Below are 24,528 nucleotides of genomic sequence, written 5' to 3' on the forward strand. Positions count from 1 at the left end.
AGTCAAGGCATATAAATACAATGTATAAGGTAAATATAAATGGGACTAGATTTTTAATAACAAATTCATTGTTATAATTATGTAGTGGTAGTTTGTACAATGGACTCCTAAATGAATATTTATGTAGAAAAAAATATTACATGTTTAAACTTGGTATTAAACTGTAAATGTATTCAACGTACGGATTTAAATCATAATGACTTACAAACACAAAGTTCAACTTGTCCCCATGTTCTCAAACACACTGACCATGCAAAATCAATCACAAAGTATTTTGGAAAAAAGTTATATTTTCTTTCCAGGCCGAACTTAAAACACCTTGATAATGGTACACAAAAAAACAAAAGTGAATATGATTAATTAAAAACAAAATTAGCCTGAAACTAGTATACTTTAAATGCCATACAGCCAAGACGATGTGACTAAACTACATACAAATATAAAAAAGGACTACAGTATTTAAATTTTTACAAATACAGCAATGTATCATGTAAAATGATAAGAAAGGTTTCAACATTTTGGATAGCATAAAAAAATACAACATATATTTACATTTGGACTTTTTTTTTTTTTTTCACACGTTAAGACATCAACATGTCTGCCAACATTCTGTTCCTTGTACATTCTATGGAATGAATGCTAAAGCTTAGCAAGAATGACAGTAGATATACCAAGAAAAACATACAAAGACATAAAAAATCATGAAAAATAAATTAAGAAAATCAAACTTTAATTTAAAACATGATAAAAGACCTGTACAACTTAGTTTTAAGCAAAATATATTTTTTTACCTTCAATCACCAAATAGTGTAAAGGCATCAAGGGGCATACATCAAAATGTGATATGGTCTGATTCGACTAATTTTTTGGACATAATTCTAAACGCTATATTAAAATTCTGGCAAAAACGAACAACACATTTTGTTAAGGCCCATCCCAAGCAGAGTACAATTGAAAATTTCCAATGCAAATAAGGTCTTAATATTAGTTTGAATACAAACACATACCGGTAGGTGTTTTTACAAAATTTTGACTCAAGTTTTCAACTAATTATTATACAGGTCTTTTCAAGTTTTACATGAAAGTTAAATTTGTGAATTTAACAAAATCTTTATATATCCACTGTAAGTCGATCTTTTTTGCTCATCAAGTCTAGCTATATAACTTAAAATATTACATATTTACAAATGAAACACATTTAACTAATATGAAAAGATTTTCAACAAAATAATTTTCATAACTGTGGTAGTTGCAATGTGGGTGAAATGTTCAGTTGGGACCCAGACAATCAGGTGGTTAGAACAAAATAGGCTACAAGATGACAAAACGTTGCCTTTTAAAAATAAATAAAACTACAATAAATATAATTGTACAATGTTGATTGTTTACATGTTTAATTTGTCGAACAATCTCGACGAAACAAATATCAGTGATTCACACACATTAAGTGTGTACAATGTAAAGTGAACTCTTTGCAAACCTGTGTGTAGACTGTTATTAAAAAAATATATTAAAAGAAAAATGGTTTAAGCTAAAAATTACGTTAAAAAAACCTAATAACAATCAAACTCAACTATCATAATTCTGTCTGACAAAGAAAATTGTTTTATGTCCCTTTTAAAATTAGGAAATTTGGGAAAACTTTTTTCTCTGATAGCAAAATAACCATTGTTTACACATAAACAGTTACTTAAAGGGGTTAAGTCCATTATTTTCATTGTGATCATTGTTCACTGTAAGCGGATAAGCAGATAAGTTCTGCTGAAACCTTTATGTGAAGACAAATAAGGAGTGGAGTTGCAGGGAAAAAGATGGTCAAACTAACAAGTGGAGACATGAGTAAACAACTTTTTGAGTATAAAATATAGAGTACTATCACTACTTCCTTCAATACTATTTTCACAAAACATTTTTTCCTATTTAGGTCTTCCGCCAAGTGTGCAGTTTTCCTCACAACAGAAGTTTGCCATTGCGGTGAATTTTCAAAATTTTTCCGAGTCGCTGTTTTGCTGTTGCAAGTCCTTTCTTTGGACGTCTCCCTAAATGTCAGAGATACAAATAGAATGCATTAGAAAAGAGACAAAGATACAAAGCGCAACATTTCAACTGTTTGCACTTACCTTGACCGACTCCTGATATGCCTTGACTGGCGAGCCCTGAAGGCGACGTGCCAGAGTGCGAGCTGCTGTTTTGCGGAGACAAGGAAGGTCGCCGTGAAGTGAGGAATACCCCAGGGGCCATAGCTCCGCCGCCTCTAGGGCCACCAGGGCCAAAAGGTCCCGGTCCTGCTGTGTATTCATGGTCAAGTAGGCTGGCGGAATAGTAATCCATCCTCCTGTCTGGGCTGATGTCTGGTGCAGACTCTGGAACATGTGGTGGGGAGGGTGGGGCTGGCTCTGGCTGAACATGGGGAGGGCTTGCAACAGGAACAGGAGGACGCACCTTTTTGGTGTATTTCCTTTTGGCAGGCTTATGCTGCTCCTGAGTTATGAACAAAATAAAAGGGGTTGTTATTCTTTAATTTCAGTAAATTATGCGAGTGCTGCACCATCCTCAGTTATTTCAACACTACATTGTTACCACTCTCACCTGCTGGGCTAGCTTGGCTGCAGCTGCTGCCAGGCCTGTTTCTACAGAAGCCACTCTAGCCCCTTCTCTGGCTGGTCGATCCTGTTTTGGAAGGGTTGGCATCACCCTAGCTGTGAATTAAGGCCGAATGACAGACTTTTAGAAACCAAAGGCTCATAATGTAAGGTATGTTCTAAAATTAGCATTTACCTTTAGGGCTCCAAGGTGTGTCATCCCAGTTTTTCTTCCGCTTCATCTTTGCCTTGTTAGCATGGTCTTCTTCATCAGACTCCAATGATGGGTAAACTGAAAACAGTAGCAGCTCAATCAGTAAAACTGTAATTTAAGCGAGAGTAAAAGTATTCTGTATCACCATAGTCTGAATCTTTAAAACAGGTTCCCAGAGTTTCCTGTTCATCTGGACTATCGTCGTCGCTCAGGTGCCTTGCTGGCCGCTTAATAGCCCGTTTTCCAGGTCGCTGGATGACATTCTTTTTCTCACTGGTCTTTTTGACCACCCCTGTCACCCACACAGCCCTGCCACCTTTCTCCTTCACTATCCCCAACCCCTCAGTCAGGCCTCCAGAGATGGACATGGGTGAGGAGGAGGAGGAGGAGGAGGATGATGAAGAAGAGGAAGGTGGGTTTGCCATGGAGAGCATGCCCTGGATGGCATCACGAGTACTGGGAGATGCTGGGGCCTCCTCACTGAGAACAACATTGTTGAGCAAAATAAGGTGTTACCTTTTATTTACACAAGCTGAAAACATAACGAGACATCGTACCTCTTAATAATGTATGATAAATACTCAAAAAGTATTCAAACCTGAGTGCAGAAGAATCCAAGCCTGCCACCTGCTTGCTGGCCTTTAGTAAGTCTAAAATTCCCCCAGCACCCCCCTTCACACCATGAGCAGCCAGTGCCTCTTCATCAGTGGTGTAATCCTCCTGAAGAGAAGCAATTATTGATGATCGGCACACTTTTTTATAAAGCTAAAAAGAGGGGAATAAGTCAGGAGAGAAATAATATCCACACGGTGCAACATTGTTGAGTAATAAGGTTATTGTCTTCAATAACAGTATTTGTGTTTATACTTTCTTGAACTGTACACAAATTGTACTTGCAACTAATACGGTACATGCTTCAAAAATGGCATTTACTGTAGATATGATTCAGCTAATCTGTTTCTTGTGTATCGGTAATTAATCTTACCTCTATGTCAAAGTCTACCTCTCCTGGCTCGCGGATACGATTTGGATCCGAGCAAGGTTTGGCTCTAGGCAGCTTCCTAGGAAGACCTGCAAGCACATGGTGATACACTTTACTGAACTCTTCATTACATTACACATTAGAAATCTTAGCAAGTAGCTTCTCAGATCTCTTGTAAACTTTGTTGACTCAGTATATAACATGAATTACAGTAGTACCTCAACCTATGAGCTCGTAACTCGAAATACTCGTACCTTAAAGCTCATTGAATTATTGATATACATTTAATCTGTGCTAACCCCTCCAAAAACAGCACAACTATAAAACGTAACATGTTTTTAAAAAGAAAAACTACCTTTTGTTTGAAAAACTATACAATAGTAGTAATGTACAAAGAAGTACAGTACATTAGTTTTATGAATCTCCGACCCCGTGAACAGTGGGGTGTCTAGGGGGTGGCACGCGCCCCTGAAATCTGATAGGCCCATTCAGAGGCACAACGATTTGAAGCAGTGTTTTTCAAACTGAGGTAAACCTACCACTCGGTATGCCAAATATATGCTTAATTCAAGTAGTTCCAAGTATAACCCGCAAATTGTCCCAAATTTACTTTTAATACATGAATTAAGATATAAGTGTACAAGCCCAGTGGAGAGTTCCACAGCGATTATTAATGACCACATACTGAAGTCATAGTTGCACAGACTCATTATATAGGTACTAATTTGGACAACCTTTCAAACTCATGGTCCAAATAATCAAAAACCAACACAGAATATTAAAATATGTGATACAAAAACACACAACTTGCTCACTGAACTATGTGGACGTTATAAAAAATAATATTACCATACGCAATTCAAAATTGCACTTATTTAAACCATTTAGTAGGCCTGATGGGTAATATGGAAAACACTTCCCACATTTCCACATCTTTGACTCATTTTAGTTGCTTGAGGGACATCGATAGAATATGGATCGATGGATAGATATTTCTGATTGGTTACAAAACTTAAAGGAGGTTGTCAGGGAAGTAAACAAGGTAGGAACGGTTCACATACTCTTAATATTCAATGTTTTACTGTTTATACTTCATGTTGTAGTGGGGGGCAATCATATCCCGCGCACACATATTGGCGGACAATCTTAATCGGCGGATTCGGCGCTCACATATTTGGGTGGCGGACAATCTAATCCGGTGCGCAGTGCGCGTACATATTGGTGGGCAATCTTAATTCGCACGCACTTATCCGGGTGGCGGTCATTATTTTTTGGTTGATGATGATGAGCAGCCAGGTTCCAGACGTCCGTCGTCCTTCACAAAACGTAAGTCAATTTGGTTACAATATATTTTTTCACACAAGCCTGTCTAGAGTGTTTGCCTGCCATCACAAGAAAAGGCGTATTCATCGGTTTTGAACGTTATTTCAGTCCCACCATCTTTTGCTATTCCACCGTGATTCTAGTTCTACTCAGTGCAGGTAATTTATTTTGTTGTGCAAACACTCTTAAAGGCACACTGTGTAATATTTTAAATAATACTGTTGCCAGCAATATAAAGAATGAATATGAATGAGGACCTAATCTGTTTAAATTTAAATACATTTATGAATTATACAATTTTACTTTATCAAAGCGGAAGTTTGGATTTTGCAAGTTGTCTGACGTACTGTAATAGCTCGATGCTTTGCAATATTGTTTTAATGTCAGCAATTGTCTTACAAGAAGATTCACTCCATACTTGGTGGTGTTAACCGCGGTAAACTACTATAGTAGCTACAGCTGCTCCAGGAGTAGACTGACTGTTATATGTGTGCCACCCCTGCAGAACTAGGTGCCAGCCCTATGCCAACCCTGAAAAAAAAATCTGGACACACCACTGCCCGTGAACGAATCGCCTGTATTTTATGTATTTCAATCTCTCGCTATAAAATAATGCTAGTAAGTTGGACTTGGATTTTTTGGGGCGGCTCTTACGGCGTTTACTGTGGCGTTAGCTGTGCCATCTAGCGGCTCGGAGGCTCATAACTCAAAGCATAGCGAAAAGCAAAGGGACACCTCATATCTCAAAATACTCGTAAGTTAAGGTACCACTGTATTGTAGTACAATCAAAAAACAATATTAAATATATCTCACCACTGAGTTTCTTTTTTTTGCTTGATCCAGCAAGCTTTCGCCGTGGTGGAGGGGTCTCATCAATTTGGAGTTCATCCTCTGATTCCATGTCAGAGAGACTGGATCCCTCCATGTCCAGATGATGGAACTTCGTAGCACCTCCTGCACCATTACTGCCCTCTTTTTTGCTAAAAGTGTAACAGATTAAAAAACAGCCTTTGTTGAGACCATGAGATCATAAACATGTTAAAAAAAGAATCAAAGATTACCCTTGAATTTTGCCATTTGTCAGCACAAGTTTCAGTTTGCTTTTATTTAACTTTGCTTCAAAGTCTTCTAATGGCAGCTCCGACTGAACAGAAGAATGAAAACAATAAAATGATGGCTTAACTTTGTATATATACAAATTATGTCTTTAATAAGTGTACCTTGTTCTTGCTTCTCGACTTGCCAGGTTGGATTTTTTTTAGCGTATGTTTGGTGTGGATCTCAAGCAGGTCTAACTCTCCTGCCTCTGTCTTAAGAAGAGTCTTCTGATTCTTCTTCTTGGGTCCAGGGAGCCCAATACCTCCTATTATTTCTTTGGGTTTGAGGATTTTTTTCTTTCCGGGGGGGCGGCCTGAATTCTGAGAGGCGGTCAAGGGAGCTTTTGAAAGGGGCGAACCCGGAAACTGGGGTCCAGTGCGGCCAATGTTTTGCTGGAAAATGTCCTATTAAGACATTAGGCGCAATTTCAAAATATTAATCATCAAAGATTTCACCTGATTGACTTCTTTTGATTGTAGGAGGCCTGAGTTGCACAAAAACAACACATTTCTTTTTAGGTCACATGATCATTTGCACGTCTTAACTTACATGTGCGTGTCTTTTTTAAGTGGTAGTGTGATAGTGGATCCAGTAGCATGTACTGAGGTGCAGAATATCACGGTGGACATTTAGTGAGTTGAATGAGAGAGTTGGAATGGGATGACACATAGTATATGACGCAGTGCTGTGCGATATCACAATACATGTCTTAGTGCGATATACAAATATATCAATATCTGTTATTTATATTGTAATTTTAATGCCTGGGCTGCTGCTTTACTGTGCTGACACAGCCATGCGTGCAAGAGTTGGCAGGAGTATGGATGTCAACAATGTATTTAAGATGCAAGTAGAGGACAAAGAAAGCTAAACCAACAAACCCTGAAAATAAATTGATGGCAAAAAGAGGGAAGAGGAACTCCTTTGTTTGGATTTAAAAAGTCAGATGCCGACAAAACAATGATAAACAGCAAAATGTGTTGCTAATAAGTCGTTGCTAGCGACTTGAACATGCCTATTCTATTCTGTCACTTGAAGACACAGCATGAAGAACAGAACAGAGAAAGTTAAAATGTGCCAATGTACTAACGTTACCTCAAAACCACAAAATGATGAAAAAAACCACACACCTAACAAACCTGAGAGTCGTTGTCCAAAGGCATAGATTACAATATCGAGAAGCTGTAGATGCAGTGTTTGCCGTGTATCAGTTTGTTCTGTCTAGTCCTGACAACCAAGTGGACAGTCAAGCATTATATATCGCTTGTTGTCAAATCTGATTTCACAAGTTTGTCACTCAAATACGTCCGCGGGCAACATAAATAATGATTTTCTAGTTCCGATTGTTACATGACGGAGAAGCAGCCTGCAGGAGAAGCATACAAAAATCTGCTCCCCAAGTTAAATGCTGAACAATATTATTAAAACTACTGTAGTTGTTACTACTGTAGTACATGTAGTTTGTGTTTAATTGTATTGTAATGTTTATTATGTAACATGTTAAAATTGTGCTGTTTAGGGAGTCCCAAGCACAGATCAAATAGATTGTAATTAATTTCAGTGGGCAGAGCTGATTTGAGATACAAGTTTTTTGAGTCATGAGCTTAATCATGGAAGTATAATGTGCTTGTATGTTGAGGTACCACCGTCTATCGTTATCGAGATATAAAATTACCTATGTATTTTTGTCCATATCGCACTAGTGTGACATAGACTCAGCCATGGGACCTTTGTGTCAGCATGGGTGGTACCCAAGTAGAGAAATACAAATAACTGCAAAGTTTCATTTCTGCCATGTTAAGTGGGTTAGGGGAAATCTTTAATGAAGGTTCCTTTTTTTTGCGTATATTGTACACGTGCTCAATCCACTTCATGAAAATCCCCATGCATATTCATTGAGTGATGTTTGTGTGTGTATGTATATATACAGTATATATGAGGAAGTGTTCATTTACTTCAACCAGGCGAATTTCCTTAGCAAGATCCTTCACCAGCATCTGAGTATTTATGGTTTCCGGAATTTCCACTTCATGATCGGTCAAAGCCTGAGTATAAGAAGGTATAATAATCAACTCTTATATAATTCACTTACAAGATATGGTGAACACATGCTTTGCACATCACATCAGATACATTTGCAGTTAATGTTTCACGATTCACAGAGCAGTGGAAGGCAACTCCTTATATATGTAGTGAAACCTGTTATACTGTCCCGTAGTGGATTAGGTTTGATGCTAGTGATTACTAATGTGAAGAGAAAAACCCTAAATTTGCAAATGTTTCGGTTAACAAACTTTTAGATCGAGTCAAATATGCCTCCGTGTGCGACCCATGTCACTGTGTACCAAAGGTTCATTCATTCATTTTGTGTTTCGCTGGCTGCCATTTTGTCATTGCTTGTATTGAAGAGATTGGGGAAGGCGGTTTCCTACCACAGAAAGTTTTTAACTGTGATAAGAATGGACTTTTTTTTGGAAAAAGATAACAAAGCAAACTTATTTTACAGAGAAGACTAACCTACTTTCAGTGGCGCCTCTTTCAAGCGCACACACGGCCCCTCTCCCCAGCCCCCTCAGATCGCTTCCCTCCTTCTGTCTGCTCCTTTCTCTCCTCATGAGCAGCTCACTAGACGACTTTGCCGATGTTAATCAAAATCAGCTTTATGTACTGTAGTTGGATTTGACTTTTTAAAATGTTTATTATTGTAGCAATATAGTTGTTAAAGTAAAAGATTTTTGTAAAATCTGATCATTTGTGAGAGCAGCAAGGAACTTCTGTATGTGTTCGCATGTTGGCGAAGCAGCGCATACAGGAGAGGAGCTTGTCGTCGTCGTCGTTTTGGCTTGTTAATAAAGAGAAAGTTAATTCAATATCATGTTATGATTGTTTGATGAACAGTACAATATAGCATTTTATATTATGTTTAAAGTGTGCAAACCTAACTAAAATAGGGACTTTTTTCGAGGCTGCAACCTATTATTCATATTTACATTGTTTCTTATGGAGAAATTTGCTTCAGGATTCAAATGTTTCGATTTACAAACCCTGTTCAAGAACCAATTAATTTCATAAATCGAGGTTCCACTGTACATATACAACAAAAAGGTCACAAAGAGTTGAACAAGAGTCTACCTCTTTACGTGTCCATGTTCGGAAGGCATTATTCAGTGCCTTCGCACCGTGAACCAGATAAGTGGCTGGGTGTCTGCGGTTTTCTCTTAAACCTGTGAGACATAACATGTTATACTTACTAGACACAAGAAAGAAACATTTAAATATATCAAGTATATCTTACCTCTGAAGGTATCAAGAAGGTGTTTCCCAACATACCAGCACACAGTCTCAAAGTTGGGAAACTTAAACAGGTCTGCGGTGCTCAATCGCTTCTCGATTTCATAAGCCCTAAAATTATAAGCAAAGCACAAGATAGAAGTAATGCATGGTTGTTTCCTACTAAATTGTAGTCACTGCTCTTTTTGCAACATAGCTTTAAGTGGGGAAGTCTAATCCAGAGTGTTATTGGTATGAGAGGGGAAGAACTAACCGAAGTTGCATGTCAATATTAAGACTGTGCAAAAAGTTCCCTCCAAAAGCGAGACAGTCCACTGGAGTAAGCACAGCATGAATCCATCCTGCAAGACAGAATTATCCAGCAAATTTACTTATCACACATACAGTGTACAATATCTCACAAAAGTGGGTACACTTAATGCAGGTCAGCATTTTTATCTACAGTATCGTAAGTGATGGAAATTAAACGTGGATATACATTTGAGTAGATGTAAAGCTTGTACAGCAGTATCCACTAAAAATTAATCAGACAAGTCATTATTGCAGGGCCGGTTCTAGGCAGGCATATATGAGGGGGCAGTCATAAATGTGAAGGGGGCATCATGTGTACACACTGCTTCATCATGCTCCAGTAATATTTTTCTGTGCTAATACAGTAGTTACATTGCCTTCTTCATATAATTTGGTTGTTGGCTACAGTATGGGCGTGGTTTACTAAGATCCAAACACCACACACTAATCAGCATGTTAAAATTGTGTGTACTATTAGTGGGCGTGTGGCGTGTGCTTTACTAAGACTGTGTGTACAATTGTAAAGTGGTGCAGACTGCTTTATTTAAATAGGGAATTTGAAGGTACTATACGGGGCATCACCACGGAGACACTTGATCATTTACTGCACATTCATGTTTTCATGTTCCCACCTGTGGCATTTTGCTGTTTTCAAACACGCAGGAGACATTTACCACTTTTTATGTGCATTTTACAGTCGTGGTCAAAAGTTTACATACACTTGTAAAGAACAAAATGTCATGGCTGTCTTGAGTTTCCAATAATTTCTACAACTCTTGTTTTTTGTAATAGAGTGATTGGAGCACATACTTGTTGGTCACAAAAAACATTCATAAAGTTTGGTTCTTTTATGAATTTATTATGAGTCTACTGAAAATGTGACCAAATCTGCTGGGTCAAAAGTATACATACAGCAATGTTATTATTTGGTTACATGTCCCTTGGCAAGCTTCACTGCAATAAGGCGCTTTTGGTAGCCATCCACAAGCTTCAGGTGGAAATTTTGACCACTCCTCTTGACAAAGTTGGTGCAGTTCAGCTAAATTTGTTGGTTTTCTGACATGGACTTGTTTCTTCAGCATTGTCCACACGTTCCTCCAGAAGGTCTTGTCTTTGTCCATGTGATGTCAGATGAAACAAAAATGTAACTGTTTGGCCACAATACCGAGCAATATGTTTGGAGGAGAAAAGGTGAGACCTTTAATCCCAGGAACACCACCATTCCTACCGTCAAGCATGGTGGTGGTAGTATTTTGCTCTGGGCCTGTTCTGCCAATGGAACTGATGCTTTACAGAGAGTAAATGGGACAATGAAAAAGGAGGATTACCTTCAAATTCTTCAGGACAACTTAAAATCATCAGCCCCGAGGTTGGGTCTTGGGCACAGTTGCGCGTTCCAACAGGACAATGACCCCAAACACACGTCAAAAGTGGTAAAGGAATGGCTAATCAGGCTAGAATTAAGGTTTAAGAATGGCCTTCCCAAAGTCCTGACTTAAACATGTGGACAATGCTGAAGAAACAAGTCCATGTCAGAAAACCAACAAATTTAGCTGAACTGCACGAACTTTGTCGAGAGGAGTGGTCAAAAATTCAACAAGAAGCTTGCCAGAAGTTTGTGGATGGCTACCAAAACCACCTTATTGCAGTGAAACTTGCCAAGGGACATATAACCAAATATTATCATTGATGTATGTATACTTTTGATTTTGTCACATTTTCAGTAGACCCATAATAAATTTATAAAAGAACCAAACTTCACGAATGTTTTTTGTGACCAACAGGTATGTGCTCCAATCACTCTGTCACAAAAAAATAAGAGTTGTAGAAATTATTGGAAACTCAAGACAGCCATGACAGTATGTTCTTTACAAGTGTATGTAAACTTTTGACCACGACTGTAGAAGCAGTCGTGCAGTGCATCTACATTTTTTGACGCCATTTTTTGTCATTTTTCTTTTACCGCTGAATGTGCATGGGAGAGAGGCTGCACTTACTCCACTCAATACGCATACTTCAAGAAGTTTTTTTTTCCATAGAAAAAATATTTTAATTATATATATTCTATGCAGAAAAAAACAAACGTAAAAAAAACGCATTAATTGAATTTGTTTTAATCAGCCCTTTAAGTCCTTTAGCAGCTATAAAATGATGTTGCTGAATAGACGATATGTCTAATATATATTTTTTGTGACCACACAAAAATGTTCACAAACACATAGGAGAGAGGATTGTTGTTTGTCCAGCATGTGTCTGTGCAGCGCGAGCACTGACCCTGCAGCTGTGTGTGTGGAACTGGCAGTTTGCACAGTTGCTAAATAAAATGCAAAATTGTGAGAAGTGTTGATAAATCACAACGCGCGTTACAAATAATTATATTTGCATCTTCTCCTCCCAGTATTGTGGTCTTTTTGATAATCAGTATATATTTTGCATAATAATGAAGACAGAGACACAAAATGGATTGCACGCCTTATTCTGCTCACTGAAAAGACGCAATCCACTTTGCACACGTTTAGTAGATCAGCTTTGCGTGTGCTATCATGTGTTTAGTACTTGCAAACCTTTAGTAAATCAGGGCCTATGTGTCCAACTCCAACCTGAAGAGGATTGAAGGCTAAGACTTTTGCTAGTAGCTCTTAACAATAATAAGGTGGCAATCTCTCAAGGGGGGGAAATAAAAAATGTAAGTAAAATAAATAGAATAAATGATCCTTCATCCACATTTTATCAACCACTACAACATTTATCTTAACGTGATAGCATAATTCTTAAACTGAATTTAATCTTTAGTAGGACTTCACAAAAAATAGTCAATATTTACAAAATTGAAAAGTACAGTGGTCTTATGAATAATACAAAAACATTCTCCTCAAACTAGTTCATCATCAGGTCAGCTTAGTCATGCCTCAAAGTTTGTGTATTCTCCACTCATTTAGACAAAGAAACTTAACAACACTGCCTACACTCTAGAAAAAGATTGGGGGGAAAATACACTTTTGTTTTAATATGGTTTCTGTGGGACAAACATGACACAAACCTTCATAATTGTTGAAAAGTCCACTGTTAAATATGTTTGTGTTCATGCTTCACTAATGAGAGTACTTGGCGAGCTCCGTTTTGTCCTACTAATTTCGGCGGTCCATGAACGCACCGTAGTTGTGTGCGCTGTGACGCAGCAGTTTTTTTTACATCAGGGGTGCCCATTAGATCGATTGCGAGCTACTGGTCGATTGGTGAGATTGTGTCACTCAATTGTGAGGCATTAAAAAAAAAAAGTAGACCTAAAAATTACTAATAAATCAATTTTTACTAGACCTCTTGTCAGAAGTCACGTGACTAGTTGTATTTGGTGGCCATTTTGGCAGGAGAGTCATGTGACTAGTTGTGTTTTATGGCCATGTTGGCCAAGTCGCCACCTCATATAATACGGTAATGTGAAAAGTTCCAGATTGTACAGTATTTAAAATGAACTCATTAGCTTCAGTGGATCAGATATTGCCCATTCCTGGGTGGTTAGACTGCTGACATCAGATGTGTAAGTGGGACAGTATTGACAGTCAAAATTTGCATTAGATATGTACAAACCCCGTTTCCATGAGTTGGGAAATTGTGTTAGATGTAAATATAAACGGAATACAATGAGCTTAAGTTGTTCAACAGTCTGGGGGTCTCAGTTGTGGTATTTTAGGCTTCATAATGCGCCACACATTTTAATGTGAAATTATTACAACTCTTTGTTTTAAAGATTTTGAAGAAAAACAACGCAGTTATTGCAAAAACGCACTGATTTTAATTGGGGTCATTTATGACCCACTTGGGGAAGATTGTATGAATTAGTAGGTTGTGCATCCAAGGGTAAAAGGCGCCTTGCAAAATAAATATTTAATTATTAAATATTGACACTGGACACAATTTGGACATGGTCACATTGTACTCACTTATGTTGCCAGATGTTTACAAAATAATAAATGCCTGCAGACTTGTTTTCACTGGATAGTAAATCTATATACTGTTGTACAAGCTGTACACTGACTACTCTAAATGAACAGAGAAACGTATGCTAGCTTACCGGTTGGAATGAACAAGGTGTTTCCTTGTTTAACAGAGCACTTGTAACACATGTCAACCTGGTCACCAAAGAACATCTCATTCTGACTGGATGAAGAACTCCAGCGCTCAAAAAGAGCTAGGTTGGCTGGTGTCGGGGATATCAGGTAGAATATTTTCTCACCCTGAATGCACAGGAAAGTAAGCAGTGCTTAAAAGGACAACACATATAAAGATACAATGAAAACTATCAACATTGATGTTCTCCCTCACCCGTAAAACGTGATACCAAACAGAGGTTCCTCCAAAGTCAACATGAAAGTCTGTGTAACTATCCTTCACTCCCATGAGGCAGTATTTCTGCACATTTGGCCGCTCAAACACAGACTCTTCGGGCCAAAGGTTCTCCACCCACGACAGTTTCCTCACAATCTTTGGAGTCTCCACTAAGTTGGAGAGCCTGAAACCAACCCAACAGTTCTTTTTTATTACCACAGACACCTAAGAATAACACAATAGGTGAAAGTCAAGTAGTAAGTCGCTATAAAAAAAAGTGATGGGAGTGAACCTGGTCTCCGAGAACTCCAAGCTGATGACGTTCAGCACTCGTTCTCTGTTAGGGCTGTTGTAGTATTCCACAAAGTCTCCAAGTCGCATTTTTAAGTCACACTGACGAGACACGTCGATCACGTCTATCTCTTTGTCTGAACCTGCAAATGACAGAAACGTTTCATGATAATGAATATAAATAGACGTGTCCATGTTGTGTTGTAAACACTTGAATTACCAATGTAGTGCTCTACATCACTGACACTGAACGATGCCGGGGGCAGAGTCATGCCAAGACCGTCTCGCCTCAGCACCATGACTGGGACACTAAATGAATGCTCCTCAAGAAACTCCACTGTGAGCTGGGCCCCTGACGGCTTCAGCAAGACTTCATCTGCACTGTGAATGACACACAAACAATAAGGTTGTAAAATGGGCGCTGTTATTTGCAATATTTATGATGTCCAGGCTAGCACAGTGATATATTGGTTAGCAAATCAGCCTTTCAGTCTCAATATCTGGGTTTAAATATCAATTGGAACAACTCTGTGGGGAGTTTGCATGTTTTCCCCGTGCTTGTGTGGCTTTTTTCTGATATTGCAGCTTCCTACTAAATTCCAAAAATATGCATATTAGGTAATTGGAGACTCTAAATTGTCCATAGGTGTGAATTTGAGCGTAAATGCGTGTTGGCCCAAAGTTGTACTACCAAAGTTGGCTGAGATAGGCTCCAGCTCACTCGTGGCCCTAATGAAAACAAGTGAAATTGAAAAAGGATGCCTTTTGCCCACATGCAAACTATGTTTTATTTAATTGCAAACGGAGTTTGGAAACCACCAGACAGGGTGGATTACTTTTAAAAACTCTCATCATGTTTAACATTTGGGTGTGGATGGAAAAACTGTGTTGTTTGGCATATCCCCTCTCTATGGCATCATAGGATGTGTAGTTAGTCAACAACAAGACATGTTTACAAAAACTATTTACATATTTTGTGTACAAAAAGGAATTCATATACTGCATAACCCTTCAGAGAATGGCATCTTCTCTAATTGATGCTGTGCCTTTAATATATTTGACCATGAGCAAACAAGTAAAACATTATCAGTCTTGCTTCAAATTTGAGTAATTATTGTTAAGAAGCTAAAACCAATAATACAAAAGAACATGTGAATAAAACCTGATGCAATCACACAGTAACTGTGTCTATTATCTGAATAAGGGATAGGCGATTTGGCCTAAAATCCATATCACAATATATATTGTAGCCTCATGATATAATGTATATCACAGTATAGAGTATATTTAGTATGTAAATTATAATAGAACCATTTCAAAACAGGTTAAAAAAGCTCCCGATTTTGCTGCTGACATATGTGGTAACATATTGCATAATTTTCCGTCGTAGTATTTTAATCAGAACTATTATTAATCTACTTGCTAGTTTACTGTTAATATATGTCAACTTTCTTTTGTAACATGGTTATATCTACACTTTGCCAAAGTGGAATAAGCACTTATTCTTCTGTTGTTTTGGTTAGTTCATTTTGGGCGATACTACACATTTAATCGATCCAATACCAAGTAAATACAGTAGCAGTGTTGGTGATACCAATACTGATACTTAACTAACATTTTTAAGATCATTGCATTTCTCATTTTTTGATCACAAAAGTACATAGTGGTGTAACAATATCAATTAGATATTTAAATTATTTGTGTCTATTCACTCAGATACAAATCCCTTGTTTTTTGTCCTAGAAGCCCTTGTGTGTTCAGGGACTTATTCCCTAACTTTGTAAACAATAACAAAAATGACAAAATATTTTTTAAGATAGTAAAAAATATCAATTTACCGTATTTTTCGGATTTTAAGGCGCTCAGGAGTATACGTCGCACAGGCCGAAAATGCATAATAAAGAAGGGAAAAAACATATAGACGTCGCACTCGACTATAAGTCGCATTTTTGGGGGAAATTTATTTGATAAAATCCAACACCAAGAATAGACATTTGAAAGGCAATTTAAAATAAATAAAGAATAGTGAACAACAGGCTGAATAAGTGTACGTTATATGACGCATAAATAACCAACTGAGACCGTACCTGGTATGTAAACGTAACATATTATGGTAAGAGACATTCAAATAACTATAACATATAGAACATGCTATACGTTTACCAAACAATCTGTCATTCCTGATCGCTAAATCCGATGATATCTTCTTCCTTGTTGTCGTTCCTGGTATGCGCCGCTAGCGTCTTTTCTTTCTGCTGCTCGATCGCCGTTTTCTGCTGCATATTTCACTACGTCCATCTTGTAATCTGCAGTATATGATTTCCTTTTCGGTGCCATTTTTGTTCAGTCCTTCTCAGTTTTTATAAGTTACCGCCAATGTTGATGTGATCCATTTTAATAGCTACGGCAGTAGCATATAGCATATAGCAGTTAGCATCCCATGACCCACAAAACACTTCTGCCATGACCCTCCCCCGCTGAATTTTTATTGGTTGACGTGTGTGTGACGATTGCTGCCATTTACTTCATCTCTTATACGAATGAGATAAATAATATCATTTGATATTTAACGGTGATGTGTTAATAATTTCACACATAAGTCGCTCCGGAGTATATGTCGCACCCACGGCCAAACTATGAAAAAAACTGCGACTTATAATCTGAAAAATACGGTAACCACTGTAGTATCGACCATGTACTGATATTATACTTTGTATCATTACTGTTGATATTTGTATTTGTCCGCCTATCTTTGTTTACATTTAAAAACTCGAGTTAAGCAGTTAGCATATCCTGCTACAGAGTGTAGTGTAGCATGTTTAGTTAGTCCTCATCCTCCAGTGATAATAATAATTGTAAGAAGTTCATTTGCCACCATGGAGGTGAGGATTACTGACTCAGAAGCAACTTTGCACTGTACAAGGACGTTAACCGCTTGATTACTAGCGAGGACGCTACTGTGCGTTAAGGACGCATTTTTTCTCTTGTCAAATTTGCGGGGCGCAGCTAGAATGTGTCATCTTTACACATACAGTCTATTGTTAGTGCTCTGACCCTCGCTTCGGTACACTTCCCGTCCTCTGACACAATTGGAAGAGTTGGGCCACAGCATAGTATAATTGGTCATGTGCAATGTAAACATGTTTTCGGCAGACTGTAAAGCAAAGTTGAAATTGCTCTTCAGTTTATGAAAACCACCACCTTTCTTGATCAACAATTATAGACTGAAAATGAACCAATAAGTCAAAACCCAAAGCTCGCTCACTTGAATATACAATTTGCATGGGCAATAAAGACAGTTCATTTAATTATTGTAATGGCTCCTCTTGCGAGTAATTAATGACAGCCGTCACCTTCCGCAATAGAATTAAAACAGACAACTTGAACTTTAATATTTAATGCTGCCATAATTACTTCACACCTTAAGTAATCACAGGGGATCAATAATACAGCGATACAAATTAGTAATGTAGTGATAAACAATATTAAGGACAAACCATTGTAAAACTCCCGGCGGTTGGTCTTATTGTTTTAAATGAAAATTATCGTAAAACCGCGCATGAATGCTGCATTGACAACAAACTATGCTGGCAAAGTTTACTATGTCAATGTTGTTGAACAAAAGTACTACAGTTAAGATGGACAGCCACCGCATGTAAACCACTTAACATCTGTGAAGTCCTGTAAGAAGATGTCGTTCATATTACCACAGCTGATCTGTCGTACAATACCTTGAAGAATTACAGCAAGGATAACCCAACTGAACTACACAAACAAAAGCATCAAGTTGCACCTACCGGCTGAATGTGAATTTATTTTGCTTACTAGAGACAATTGGACATCTGTAAGTAACCATACAGAGCTGGGTTCGCATTGTACCAAAAAAAGAGATCAGCATTGTCCTCTGAAGAGGTAAACAAGCATGTTTCATTCAACAACTGTTTATACTAAAGAAGAGTAAATGCAGATATAAATGGTGCACTAGGTTAAGTTTACTACATTATCGATTAGTAATTGTACCTTGTTTACAATATTATTGCAATGACGTTCAAAATGTGCACTCAATTCTTACTATGCGTACTGTTAACAAAGGTTTGAACAAATCAATGACTTGCAGCTCAGTAAAACATTTAAAAAAAACGATGATTGCATCCCCATTCTGCTGTCAAAATTATGAAAAATGGAGGACAAAAAGAAGACTACCTGGGAAAAGTGCGACTCCGTAGCTCCCGAACAAACTGTGGGCTGCCTGTCTTCACCGACCGAGTAGGGTCTCTCCTAACACCGGCAGTGCTTCCTTCAGTCTGCTTGTTGCCACCACGCCGTTTTCGCACTAAACGTAAGAAGGAGGTTAACAGTTGCACAAAAGTGTGTCTCCATAAAAAAGGTGAAACATTTATTTGATAGTTTTACTTACTGACAGATGGCCCATGGGTGATCTGACAGTTGGGGCAGTGATAAAGATCAATCTCAGTCGCTTTGTCCTCCTCAACTCCGACGCAACTAGAGTCACATAATAATGCACAGCACATACAATAGATGCAGACTGCAAGAATCGAAGCACTAAGACAGTGATCCTCAAACTGCGGCAGTAATAGTGGTACGCGGGCCACATCTAGTGGTACGCCAAATAATTAATTAAATGTTGTTATTACGTGACTTGAGCCGGTATTTTAAAGATTTATCCACCTTCAATGGAAGTCGTTACAATCCGACTAATGTCGTCTGTAGTCGATGCCAAAAGAAACAGGACACCAACAGTTTGTCTTACTTCGTCATTTTTTAGCACTCAACATGCATGGGAACCAAATGTTCCCTGCTTAAATCCGACCTTTCCCACACAATTAATAACAATTAATAAGACAAACATTGCCAGGGAATGCTTCATGTAACATTAATGAAGATCCCTTCAAGGCTGTGTGAAAACACAAGCTCTGTTAAACATCGAACGAACTACATGTGTAACACAACATAACATAGAACCCAATATAAATAAAATAATAGTAAAAACATGGAAAACTATCCAAAATATCTTATCAACAAATGACAAAAAAACCAAAGGAGATTCAAATGAAGTTAATACTTTTGAAGAATTTGCAAGTGCTTCTGGGTAGCCATAGGTAGCGTACGTACACGTTCCTCACGGTTTCTGCTGACAGACGGTTGTCTGATTTGAATTAATATTTAGGCCTACAAAGCAACTGTAATTTTACGTTGTTCATTACGTTGGTACTTGGATAGCCAAGTGTTTTTTTAAGTGGTGCTTGGTGGAAAAATGTTTGAGAACCACTGTACAAAGGCAAACAATTAAACACAGAGAATTACACTATAATCAATTACCTTCCATGGAACCAGTCTTGACAAATGTCACACTCGATCATGAAGCGAGTCACATCGTATGGTAGGCGACACAAGCAGTACACGGGTACAGATGCCATACTGTGTTTGTGTATTTGGGGATCTATCTGTACTTGTTATGAATATTAGTACAATTCCAGCACAGGTATCTATCTATATTACAGTGGTGTCCTAAAGTGTAAACTGGTGAAGGCCGACATTCACTGGGATTTTCCAAATCTGAAATACAAGAAAGAACATTGCATAATGATAATGAAATAATAATGCATAAAGTAAGCCTTTAAAGCATAAACACACATATGAACGTGTCACGTTATTATGCCTCTACTACTACTTTGAGCTTGGCCACTGTGCTACTTGTAATAAACTGTCTTACGCCTAAAGATGTATAAAATATATACTATACTATTCAAAGGTAACTATGGAGATGTATAACTGTTGATTTGTGGCCCTATGGTAAAAATAAACGTAGTTGTAAACACGCTCACGTTGTTATGCTAACCATGTTAGCTAGCATTTTAGCTCATTTAGAACAATTTGTAAACATGCTACAACCGGCAAGAACGCGACATATTGACGGGAAACCCTCTTAACTAATTGTAAGAATAAAATGCTTACATACAAGAAAATCACTTTATACGAGACAGTTGGCTAAACTGCTACGGAGCAACTCACCAAGGCCGAGCACTCAATGGCCGCCGTAATCCCTACGCAAGATCGGGGGCAACTGCGGCCTTATTATGCAACGGACATTATTAACATTTTGCTTCACCACATTTTATTAACGGACTATGTTATGCCCGAGGATGGAAATCGGGTTCAGGCGATCACAGTGTAGCCGAAATTTGAACCCCAAAACGACCTAATCGAGCACTTTAGCTACAAATGACAGCGTACTCGAACGCACGAACGCCATTTTCAAAGACAACAGCGTCACTGTTGTTCATCACTGTCAACCTGCGGAGGAACAATAAAGTTCGGAACAGTCAAAAGTGGTGTTTCGGGAAATGCTTGGGGTTAAAAACATTGAAATAAAAGAAGGCATATCTTATTTTTTAAAGATATTAAAAACGTTAATGCGCTTTAAAAAAAAACATTTTTTTAATATGGAGTCTAATGCAAAAATAGATATACAGTATTTCTATACACACAGACACTTGAAAACATTTAAATAATTTAGCTGTAAGATGTAAATAAAATATGTTGAATTTGTTGAACAACTTTTACTTTCAGGGGACGGCGTGGTGTTTTGATTGATTGATTGAGACTTTTATCATAGGTTGCACAGTGAAGTACATATTCCGTACAATTGACCACTAAATGGTAACACCCGAATACGTTTTTCGACTTGTTTAAGTCGGGGTCCACTTAAATTGATTCATGATACAGATATATACTATCAGATATATACTATCATCATAATACAGTCATCACACAAGATAATCATCAGGGTATATACATTGAATTATTTACAATCCGGGGTGTGGAGGGGGGTTAGGTTTGGCTGTTATCATCAGTCATCAACAATTGAGAACAGAGAAATGAATATTGAAACAGTGTAGGTCTGACAGAGAGAGAGAGAGAGAGAGAGAGAGAGAGAGAGAGAGAGAGAGAGAGAGAGAGAGAGAGAGAGAGAGAGAGAGAGAGAGAGAGAGAGAGAGAGAGAGAGAGAGAGAGAGAGAGAGAGAGAGAGAGAGAGAGAGAGAGAGAGAGAGAGAGTGAGAGAGAGACAGAGAGAGAGAGAGAGAGAGAGAGAGAGAGAGAGAGAGAGAGAGAGAGAGAGAGAGAGAGAGAGAGAGAGAGAGAGAGATCAGAAGGCATTAGAAAAATATCTGCATTTGATTGTTTAAATTTGATTATTAACAATCCGGGGAGGGTGTTAGTTTAGGGTTGAAGTTGCCTGGAGGTGAACTTTTATTGCGGTTTTGAAGGAGGATAGAGATGCCCTTTCTTTTACACCTGTTGGGAGGGCATTCCACATTGATGTGGCATAGAAAGAGAATGAGTTAAGACCTTTGTTAGATCGGAATCTGGGTTTAACGTGGTTAGTGGAGCTCCCCCTGGTGTTGTGGTTATGGCGGTCATTTACGTTAAGGAAGTAGTTTGACATGTACTTCGGTATTAGGGAGGTGTAGCGGATTTTATAGACTAGGCTCAGTGCAAGTTGTTTTACTCTGTCCTCCACCCTGAGCCAGCCCACTTTGGAGAAGTGGGTAGGAGTGAGGTGGGATCTGGGGTGGAGGTCTAGAAGTAATCTGACTAGCTTGTTCTGGGATGTTTAGAGTCTAGATTTGAGGGTTTTGGAGATGCTAAGGTACCAGGAGGTGCATGCATAACCGAAAAAGGGTTGAACGAGAGTTCCCGCTAGAATCTTCATGGTGCTTTTGTTGACCAGAGAGGAGATTCTATCGAGAAATGTCGTTCGTTGGTTGACCTTTTTGATTACCTTGGTTGGCATTTTATCATAGGAAAGATTAGCCTCTAGATGTGTGGTTGGGAGAGTGGCAGTGCTCAGCAACCTGAGAGTTCCTGGTTCAATCCCCATCTACCAACCTAGTCACGTCCGTTGTGTCCTTGAGCAAGACAATTCACCCTTGCTCCTAATGGGTCGTGGTTAGGGCCTTGCATGGCAGTTCCCACCATCAGTGTGTGAATGTGTGTGTGAATGGGTGAATGTGGAAATAGTGTCAAAGCGCTTTGAGTACCTTGAAGGTAGAAAAGTGCTATACAAGTATAACCCATTTACTACATGTATTTTGCATTTTAACAGTTTTTGCCACCTTTAAAAAAAAAAAACATGTATACTTTTGCTTTAATTTTTGCTTTCAGGAAACACAGTAGTGACCTAGCCCCCCTCTACATCAAGGGTGAGTGTGTGGCGAGGGTCCACACCTTCCGGTTTCTTGGCATCTCTGACTGTTACGGCGCACGCGCAGTCTACTTCTCCCTCCTCTGCGGGAGCACTTGGAGGAGCCGTTGACAGCGCGTTCGGACACGCCCCTGCTCGCGTTGAGCGCAGCACGCCCACGCAGCACGCCCACGCAGCGACAAGCCTGCACACCTGCGACTGATGAGGGGGAGATCAATAAAGGACCAGTGGACCCAAGGATCGTCGCGGGAACTTAGTTTTCTCATGGTGTACCGTAAGCAACAAGCTTTATGCTCGATTCATGTTTCCTCTCCGTGCCTTGATTTGTCCCTTGTCTTCTCCCGTGTCCCCGCAGTACCCTCCGTCGCCTGTAAAGTGAGCTGTGCGTCTCACTTTCGCCTGGATCTCCCTCTGGACTCTGACTGCCTCCTTCGTTCCTAGACCTTTCTCTCGCCCCTGGATTCTGACGCCTCACTCTCGCCCCGGATCATCTGCCTGCCTCTTGGACCCCTTTTGCCTTGCCCTCTTTGGACTTGTCTGCTCCCTCATCCAACAGAACGGTAATACACAACAGCTAACTACACACATAGTCTAACACAACTCACTCTAGGGTTTTATCACACACTCCATTTCATTAGTTTAGTTTATATTAGTATTGTTTGTTATTATTATATATATTGAATATACAATATATATATATAATAAATAATTGTACATACTGGCCCCTGGTGTCTGTTTGCCGTCACCTCCCCTTTAGTCTATACACAACACTGACATCATCTCCTGGTCTGATAACATCACTGTCATCACTAAGAAGGCTCAGTAGCGGCTGCACTTCCTGAGAGTCCTCAAGAAGTACAACCTGGACTTCAACCTGCTGCTGACCTTCTACCGCTCGTCCATTGAGAGCCTGCTGACATACTGCATCACAGCATGGTACGGCAGCTGCACCGCAGCAGACAGGGAGAGGCTCCAGAGAGTGGTGGGGGCAACACACCGGATCATCGGCTGCCCTCTCCACATTTACACCTCCCGCTGCCTCAGCAGAGCTACCAACATTATCAAGGACAGCTCCAACCCTGGCGTTGACCTGCTGCCTTCAGGAAGATGCTACAGGGTCATCAGGTCTAAGACAAACAGACTCAAGAACAGTGTTTTCCCTAAAGCCATAACCACGATGAACTCTCATAGGCACTGATTTTATAGTTTAGCACCTCTCTGTGTGCAATTTTTACTTTCTACCCACAATCTGAATGCTTCTGTATATATGTACAGAGTATAATATTTATTCCTGTAAACAACACATTCTGAACATTCGTTCTCAGGACTGGACTGTGCACCTTACCTCCTTTTGCACTATTTTTCTTTCTTTTCTTCCTATGTTTTGCGTATTTGTAGACTGTCGCACTGATACTGGAGTTGCTTTTAATCTCATTGTACCTGTGTATAGTGACAATAAAAGGCATTCTATTCTATTCATTATATTCTAATAAAATCAGCTTGCAATGATCTTGATATTTCTGAATAACTGAATTCTTCACACCGCTCACACCAGGGAGGGTTAAACTCATTTTCCTTGAGGGCCACACTGCAGTTATCGCTGCTCTCCGGGGCCGCGTGTTACAGAGAATATATGTATAATCTCCTTATATTACACAATTCCCTATATACATTTGATTATTTTTTACGTACAGATTGGTGGATAACGTACTCGCTTTTGAAATCACAAGTCAGAGGAACAAGCGTTTTATTTGAACAAAAAATGTTTGGAATATATGTTAATAAAGGAGTACATACTAAAAAGTAAAAGGGGCCATATATATATATATATTTTTTTTTTTTAATTTTTTTTTAATTTAATTTTAATTTTTTTAATTTTGTAAAATAACTTAGTGTAAGCTT

At 38.8% G+C, this 24,528-nt stretch overlaps 1 protein-coding gene across 1 annotated transcript; it reads right to left on the reverse strand.

The window, feature by feature from the left end:
* Positions 1-210: 210 nt before the first annotated feature.
* phf8 (PHD finger protein 8) lies at positions 211-20,693 on the reverse strand. The gene is made up of 22 exons (XM_061986671.2): positions 20,433-20,693; positions 19,740-19,976; positions 18,817-18,902; positions 18,603-18,732; positions 14,620-14,780; positions 14,401-14,542; positions 14,106-14,292; positions 13,855-14,017; positions 9,745-9,832; positions 9,496-9,602; positions 9,333-9,424; positions 8,156-8,245; positions 6,323-6,604; positions 6,164-6,246; positions 5,916-6,082; positions 3,782-3,867; positions 3,395-3,516; positions 2,942-3,276; positions 2,779-2,874; positions 2,590-2,699; positions 2,121-2,481; positions 211-2,039 (listed from the first exon to the last, which is right to left on the reverse strand). The coding sequence occupies exons 2-22, from the start codon at positions 19,835-19,837 to the stop codon at positions 1,951-1,953; spliced, it is 3,075 nt and encodes a 1,024-aa protein (XP_061842655.1). The 5' UTR covers positions 19,838-19,976; positions 20,433-20,693; the 3' UTR covers positions 211-1,950.
* Between the last annotated feature and the right edge of the window lie 3,835 nt (positions 20,694-24,528).

Source organism: Nerophis lumbriciformis, linkage group LG01 (assembly GCF_033978685.3).
Source record: "Nerophis lumbriciformis linkage group LG01, RoL_Nlum_v2.1, whole genome shotgun sequence".
Lineage (NCBI taxonomy): Eukaryota > Metazoa > Chordata > Actinopteri > Syngnathiformes > Syngnathidae > Nerophis > Nerophis lumbriciformis.

Coding starts and splice junctions, on each gene's coding strand:
- phf8 (XM_061986671.2), bottom strand. CDS start 19,837: ATGGCATCTGTACCCGTGTACTGCTTGTGTCGCCTACCATACGATGTG. Junction 9,603..9,744: donor AATATTGACATGCAACTTCG/GTTAGTTCTTCC, acceptor TTATAATTTTAG/GGCTTATGAAATCGAGAAGC. Junction 8,246..9,332: donor GAACATGGACACGTAAAGAG/GTAGACTCTTGT, acceptor TCTTATACTCAG/GCTTTGACCGATCATGAAGT.